This window comes from Lutjanus erythropterus, unplaced genomic scaffold, assembly GCF_056507025.1.
Source record: "Lutjanus erythropterus isolate fLutEry1 unplaced genomic scaffold, fLutEry1.hap2 Scaffold_160, whole genome shotgun sequence".
Taxonomy (NCBI): Eukaryota; Metazoa; Chordata; class Actinopteri; order Lutjaniformes; family Lutjanidae; genus Lutjanus; species Lutjanus erythropterus.
In genome coordinates, this window is record NW_028146637.1 from 288750 (window position 1) to 296628 (window position 7879).

Here is a 7879-nt window from a genome sequence, read left to right on the forward strand (position 1 = left end):
GCAAACACAGAATTAATGTTTGAAGGTTGCAATGTCCTGTTTGCTAAAACATACATGTATTGTTTTCCATTTTGATATGACTGACAGGAAGACTTGACACAGAAGTTAAAGTAACTTTATGAAAATAAAAAATATATATCAATATAATAAATATTCATTGGATATTGTTTAAAGGCAAATACAACATTAATATTTGAAGGTTGTAATGTCCTAAAGCAGTAGTTCCCCCAAAAATGAAAATTCACTGAGTGAAGATCTCCAGTTCACAAAACACTCCCGGGGTTTCTGTGGAAAACAGTGTTGCAGCCAAATCCAGTACAATTGAAGTGAACAGTGACCAATTTTAAAATGTTAAAAGAATACACACAAAAACCCCCACAAAATGTCTCATACTGCTCATGTGGTGTAATCCAAGTGTCCGTAAGTTGCGACATTAAAATTTGACCCAAAAAGACGCCATTTACACCATGTTTTTAGCCTAAATGTCAAGTGTAGCCTCTCAGACTGTAGCTGCTTGCACAGAGATAACTGAACAGTCAGATTCCTCCTTGAAAAATAAATATGTAATTTTTAACCAGTAATTCATAGGTATACTCACACAATGTACAGATGAAACCCCAAATTGTTGCCTATTTATGCCACAAGAGGGAGTATACCCTCAAGTTAGTGCTTTTAAGCCAGCAAAGAAAAATTGGTCAAGGGAGCTAATTTTCTATTTTTACTGGCAGAAATAAAAACAAGAGAGAAATCCAAATAATTATTGTAAATTATACTGGTGTTATCTTATTTCTTACTTGTTGACTTGAAAACCGTTGAAAGGCAGACATCTGACCTGGAAGTTAAATTAGTTCTATCAAAATAAGAGCCAGGAGAATCGAGCTTATGAGCTTATGAAGAGAAGAGTGTTGCCCCTCAATAAAAATTTTCAGGTTAAGTATAATTATGATTCACTCTGGTAATTATTTTGATATTTGAGATCCTATTTCTTTCTGTTACAAATTTTATCTTTTCAGATTCGAATATTATTTTTTATAGTTTCAAATCTTTTTTTCACTTTCGGATCTTTCTGTTTCAGTTTCAGATCTTTTCTTTTCAGTTTCAGAATTTGGTATGTACTCCTTACAGCAGTGGTTCCCAACCTTGGGTCAGGACCTCAAAATGGGTTTGACAGATACTTAAATAAATAATTGCTAAATTAAAATTAAATGAATCTTTATAATGTTAAAAACACAACCTCAGCCGCTCAATTAAATATGGTGGGTTAAGAGAGAGCATTATAATATATGTTTTAACCATATATTGCCGATATTTGATCACGAGCCAAAGAAGCCTGGGAACCACTGCTGTAAGGAGTACGATTCACAAACACTAGCTGATAGCATCAGGCCTAGGGGTGTGAATCTCACTGACTGAGACAATTCGATACGTATCTCAATACATGTTCAACAATACGATATATTTTATAAATCTTTAAGCGGCCAACGATTCGGTTCGAAACGATTCAATTCTGATACAATACGATACAATACGATACGACGCAATACAAGACAATGCAATGTGTCAGTCTTTACATTTTGATTCAATTAATGCTATGTTTGTAGAGTGCTGTTAGTTGCCAAAAAATCCTGATAGTTTTACTAAATATAGTAACAGTAGAGACAGAGAGGGAGACTTTACAGTGATGTTTATATCTTATTATGAGTCTCATGTGTAAATGAGATAAATGAGAAACATTTTTCACTTTTATTTCATTTATTATTTGCAGGAAAAGATTAGAAATAATGTAATAAAATCAGTTAGAATTAAACAGCTCTGACTCACTTAAAACTGGTTTACAGCTAATTCCTGTTCTGCATCACATAAAAGACAAAATCATATAACAAAACGGAGCAAACAAAAGATCCACTACCCCAGAAATTACTACGTACTTTGTTGTATCAATTCAAAGATTTCATGAGATGATCACAAAGTAACGATGGGATTGTCCTTTGCCAGTGGTTATTTCTCTGTGTTTTTTGAATGTGTTTTTTTTTTTTTTTATTCCAGAGGAATTATACAATTGCTTGTCCTATATTATGTTTTTGGCATGCAGTGTTTTGTGTCACCATGTTTTTCACTTTAACACTCAGTGTGTATACTGGTGTTACAAGACTTTGCTGCTGGGTGTAAAATACAGAGTGGCAAGTGCGTTATCACTATTAAGGTAAGCTGCTTCCATGTGGTATAGCGTAATAGGAGTATGACTATAAAAGTATTGGTTCTTTCTTTGTCAGACCTGGGCCCCGTTTCCCAGAGCCTTCGTAGCGCTACGTGCATCGTAAGTTGTATTTCAAGGTCTCCCTTAAGGTTGTCCCAACTCTGGGAAACAGCCCGTAACCTTAAACCATTAATCAAACCACTAAATAAATGCAGTCAATCAGACAACGTAAAAACTCATTTTATATTTCACTATTATAAAAATATCGGGTTTTTATTGTGTTGTGTACTTTCAGTAGTGAGTGACAGGTAAACACACACAAAGGGCAACCATTTATTGCATACTGCAGTTAGAAACTGACAATAATTAGCTGATAATTAACCTGATCAGCCACAAAGTAATTGATACACAAATTATTAAACCATTAACCAACCAACATTATTAGACCAACTGTATGATTAGAATTGTATAGATTGCAGTGTCCATGGCCAATTCCATTCTATTTAAAGTCTGACCTTTGCTAATTCAAATTTTCTTTCTTTGTAAGACCTGTAATCGGCAGTATACAAAAACATTTTTGGAAAATTGAATTGTACATTCATAATAAATCACTGGCAATGAAATCTTTTACATTTTCTTCAAAAGTGCTCCGGGTCACTCTTAGCCTCAGTCTTATCAAGTTTATATACCAGAGGAACCGCAATCTCTTGTGATGGTAGGCAGATGTAAACAAAACAGAGGCTGACTTCATGCAACAGTTTGCTGTAGTAATGCTTAGCAGTAGACTTGCACCGATAAATCGGCAGTGCTCGGAACCGGGCCGGTTTTCACGTGATTGGCTATGACCTGCGACTGGCCGGTCAATCTAAAATTCGCCGGTCTAAAGCGCCGGTCAATTTCCCACCGCGCCGCGGCAGCAAAAAAAAAAAAAAAACACACACTAAGCATTTGCATTGCTTCTTCTTTCCGGCTATATGCTAACGCGTTGCAAAGTGTTTAGCAGTCCATGCACCCCCACACCCCCACAATGCCTCGTGGGATACGTCAGCCCTTACATCAGCCTGCCCAGGTCAATAACATCAGCAGCGCACAAACACGCACATGTGCAACTCACGGCTTTAGTGACCTACACCATGTCAGCCGTATGGAATTTTTTTAAAGTGTGTGAGGAGGATAACAAGTTTGCAGTATGCAACACCTGCAAGGCTAAAATAGGGCGTGGAGGAACAACACCGAAAACGTTTGGTACGACTAATCTCATCCGACACCTAAAACAACACCACCTTGCAGAGTCTGCTAAGTTTGAGGAGGCTAGCAAGAGCCAGGACAAGGGTAAACGCCACGCAGCTAAAACAAGTAGTGACAGTGAGCCATCCACAAGCCAGCAACCCATGTTTTCTTTTCTAAGCAAAGAAAGGTCAAAAGTAATTACAAAAAAGATAATGGAATTCATTGCTTTGGACGACCAGCCATTCAACGAAGTTGAAAACATGGGGTTCCGAAATCTCATTCACTGTCTGTCCCCAAGATATGATATCCCAAGTCGCCGGTATTTCTCAGATGTTGCGCTGCAAGAAATGTTTGAGGATGTGTCACGCCACATTCGCAGCACCTTGCATGCCTGTAGAAACACACAGATCAGTTTTACAACTGACCTCTGGACATCAAATGTAAGTCTTATGTCCATGCTTAGTCTTACGGCACAGTGGGTGGATGAGAATTTTGAATTACATCAAGTAATGCTTCAGTGCCAAGAGATGTCGGGGTCTCACACTGCCGCAAACCTGGCCACAGCATTGGAGGGAATGTTACAGCATTGGGAAATTGATAAGGCGAGGGTTCATGTTGTGATCAGAGACAACGGGAAAAACATGATCAAAGCCATGAAAGATGCAGATCTGCCGAGCTTGTCCTGCATGGCGCACACGTTACAGCTGGCACTTAACGATGGTGTGTTTTCCCAACGAAGCGTCGCTGGCGCAGTTGCAACTGGGAGAAAAATTGTCGGACACTTTAAACACTCACCACTGGCCTACTCCCGACTGTATGATATCCAAGCACAGCTAGGTCAACCAAGGAAACGCCTGCAGCAAGATGTCAACACAAGATGGAACAGTACCTTCTATATGCTGGAATCGCTGACTGAGCAGAGACTTGCGCTTGGGGCATACGCTGCGGAGCATGACGTACCGGCCACTCTGACAGCGCACCAGTGGGATTTGATTCAGAATGTTCTCACTCTCCTCGCCCCCTTCGAGGAGCTTACTAGGGAAATAAGCTCATCGGCCGCAACAGCTGCAGACGTCATCCCGTCAATCACTGTTCTTAAACGACTTTTGGAGAGAAGCGCAGATACGGACCATGGAGTGGGCACAACAAAAACCACCTTGTTGGAGGCAGTAGAGAGAAGGTTTCAAAACATCGAGAAGGAGACTCTTTACACCTTGGCCACAGTTCTTGACCCGAGGTTGGTTGGTTATTTATTTATTTATTTTTTTATTTATTCATTCATTCATTCATTCATTCATTCATTCATTTATTTATTTTCTTATTTAATTATCCTATTTATTCAGCAAATTTATTTAGATATAGCCAATTTATTCATGTATGCTTTAGATAAATTAATGAATGGATTTCACCTTTAGGCCTACATAACCTGTTAATGTCTCAAAAATCGTTATAGTTGATTCATTTTGATATGATTACTTTATGGTTTATTTATTGCTTTGTGCCAAAGGTACAAGAATCGTTACTTCTCAAGTGAGCTGAAAGATCAAGTGCAACAGGACCTTCAGACTGCACTGCAGAAGGAGACCAGATCCACAGCCGTGGAACCTGCCACTGAGTCATCCACGGCCTCTGGACCTCACCCAGGGGAAGCATCCGCAGCCAAAAGGCCATGCAGTTTGCTGCTTTCACTTCATGACGAAATCCTGAGGGAGACTACTGAGATGGAACAACATCTGGCCAGCCCCTTGTCTGTGCAGATACAGAGCTACCTGTCAGAGGCACCCATTGGCAGAGGAGAGAATCCATTGGCCTACTGGAGGATTAACAAAGAACGTTTCCCTTCTCTGGTGCCACTTGCCCGAGCTTACCTCTCTGCACCATGCACCAGCGTTGACAGTGAGCGCTTATTTAGCTTGGCCGGACGTGTGACAGATGACAGGAGGAGCAGGCTATCGGGTGATAAAATACAAATGCTTCTGTTTGCCAAAAAAAACCTGCCATTAATGTACAAATAGCCTAGTCATGAGTGTGACCATAACAACAATATGGGCACTCACGTTTCTTACCATTCCAAGTTAATTCCGTGTGTTGACTGTCAAATATCTTAATGCCAAATAGGCCTGTTTATTTTAGTTTTAAGTTATTTATTCTAGGCCTACACTGCTAATAAACGCACCTGTTTTCATAGTTCAAAGTTCATAGTTCTGCACTTTGTAGATTTTTTTTATTTATTATGCATTTTTTACTTTATTTTAATACTGCACCTTAAGTTGTGAACAAGAAGGAAAATGATTCTTAACCTGTCACAGTTTGTTTGACATGATTATTGAAAAGCTGGTCATATCTTGGTTAAAATGTTCCAATAAAGGAAAGTTTGCAATATCTTGTGTGCTGTAAAGTGGTTTAGAAAAAATCAAATCGGTATCGGCCAAAATCGGTATCGGCCATCCAAACACTCTGCAAATCGGAAATCGGTATCGGCCCAGAAAATTGTAATCGGTGCAAGTCTACTTAGCAGTGAGAAAAAAAAAACAAAAGAAGAAACCTGAAGAAGTCTGGATGATGTTTGGAGATGTTTGCTGATATAAACATCCAGAGTTGCAAAGTCGGACAGATGAATGTAAAACTGTGACAGAATAAGCTGATATGTATTCACTCGACTGGAGAAATGTGCCCACATTAAGAACTTACACGGACATAAATCTGCAAGCCAAACTGCTGCTGCTAGCATTACTAACATTAGCCACATTGTGTGTCAGGCTGGCAGCTAACATTAGCTCTGGGTCCTTTACACGCAGACACTGTGACCCTCTGGTCTGAAAAGGTGAAGCGTTTAGTGAGTTGTTGTCATGTTTTGTACAGCAATGTGTGAGGCTTGTATTGCACAGCGCAAAATAACGCGCATTTCAGCGGCATTTAAAGTACGATTTTGCGATTGTAGACTGTGATTAACGTCTTCAAATGGCTCTTAATAAACACAGTATTTTTTTCGGACAGTGTTTAACATCATAAATCAATACATTCTACTACATTTTAGCAGCTTTCTGAGTGTTTTCTTAGTGTTAGACCAGTCGATTAGTCTAAATTCAATTTTGCCTTAATCGACAGGGAAATTAGTCACCAGGAACATCCCTAATGGTGACTAGGGATGTAACAATACATTCAACTCACGATTCGATACAATTTCTGATACTGGCTTAATGATACTATTTTTTTTATTTCACATAATGAGATTGCAGACAAATTATGACTAAAAAATATTCCTGTAATTAATTGTCAGACAAAAAACACAACATTTCTGAGGTAGGGTGTAGCTGCAAAACACAAACTATGCGATGAATGTATATTTAATAGGGCCGTCAAAGTTAACGCGTTAATGCTTTAATGTGAATTCCTTTTTAACAACACTTTTTTTTTTTTAAACTTTATTTTTATTATTTTCTTTTAAACAAAAACAGAACTTAAAACAGACAGGGTCATCACAGGTGTAGAGAAATGCTAAACATACAGAATGAGGATTGAATGAACCCGGTTTACATTCATTGTCGAAAAAGTCCTTTATGTCCATGAGTGTTATTTGAGGTCCAAAAAGTTTTTATGATCCTTGGCTCCATTTAATGCTAGTCCTCAGTGTTTCCTTCAAAGTGAGATGTCTCCCATTCTTTCTTAACTTAAAAGTCTGCTCTGTTTGTGCATAGGAAAAATACATTACATTGTTTCTCCAACCAAACATGTATAAAGAAATCACTACAGTTTCAAATAGGACTTCCATTTTTTTCAGGGAAAAGGTCAATCGTTCCATAGTATAAATGTCATTAACTATTTCTATCCACTCAAAGGTTTTAGGAGGTTCTATGCTCAACCATTTTCTGGTTATTGCTTTTCTTTACTACGTTATATGTTTTTGAAAGTTGTTGAAAGGTATCTAAGCCTCTATTGGAGGATATCATACAGTATGAGGTCATGCCTGCATTTGTCCAGAGTTTAAATCTGTTTTCAAATTTAGCCGGTGTGAATTCTGTGTCATACGCCACCCAGTGTAATATTCGTTTATTCCTCTCGAAGTTCAGGTCTTTAAATTCTTTATGCCAAATGTTTAAGGGGACTGCAGTCCATTTAGATAATTTGTCTAAATATTTCTTCTGAAGGGATTTTTCCCCAAATATAGATTGAAGAGGTATGTTTGTTTGAGTTTGTTCTATGTCTTTCCGTTGCGCATCATATGTAGGATCACACAGAAAACGTAACTGTGCTGCTTTGTAATAATCTTCTAAGCAGGCTGAAGCCCTTCCTCCTCTGTCCTTGGGTAATTGTAATGTTTGAAATCGAATCCTGGGTCTTTGCTTTCCCCAAATGAAGGTTGAAATCATTCTGTTCCACTCACTGAATTGCTTGGGAGGGACATCAACAGGCAATGACTGAAAAAGGTAGAGCAGCCTGGGTAATATATTC

At 38.5% G+C, this 7879-nt stretch overlaps 1 protein-coding gene across 1 annotated transcript; it reads left to right on the top strand.

The window, feature by feature from the left end:
- The first annotated feature begins 2999 nt into the window (after positions 1–2999).
- Positions 3000–5759, top strand: LOC146304285 (zinc finger BED domain-containing protein 4-like). The gene is made up of 2 exons (XM_084714228.1): positions 3000–4664; positions 4935–5759. Exons 1-2 carry the CDS (start codon positions 3172–3174, stop codon positions 5440–5442), a joined length of 2001 nt encoding a protein of 666 aa, XP_084570354.1. The 5' UTR covers positions 3000–3171; the 3' UTR covers positions 5443–5759.
- The last annotated feature ends 2120 nt before the right edge of the window (positions 5760–7879 follow it).

What these genes read in the sequence shown, in the direction of transcription:
- LOC146304285 (XM_084714228.1), top strand. Translation starts at nt 3,172, where the DNA reads ATGCTAACGCGTTGCAAAGTGTTTAGCAGTCCATGCACCCCCACACCC. An exon ending in GCCACAGTTCTTGACCCGAG is followed by an intron (nt 4,665 to 4,934) that starts GTTGGTTGGTTA and finishes TTTGTGCCAAAG; the next exon opens with GTACAAGAATCGTTACTTCT.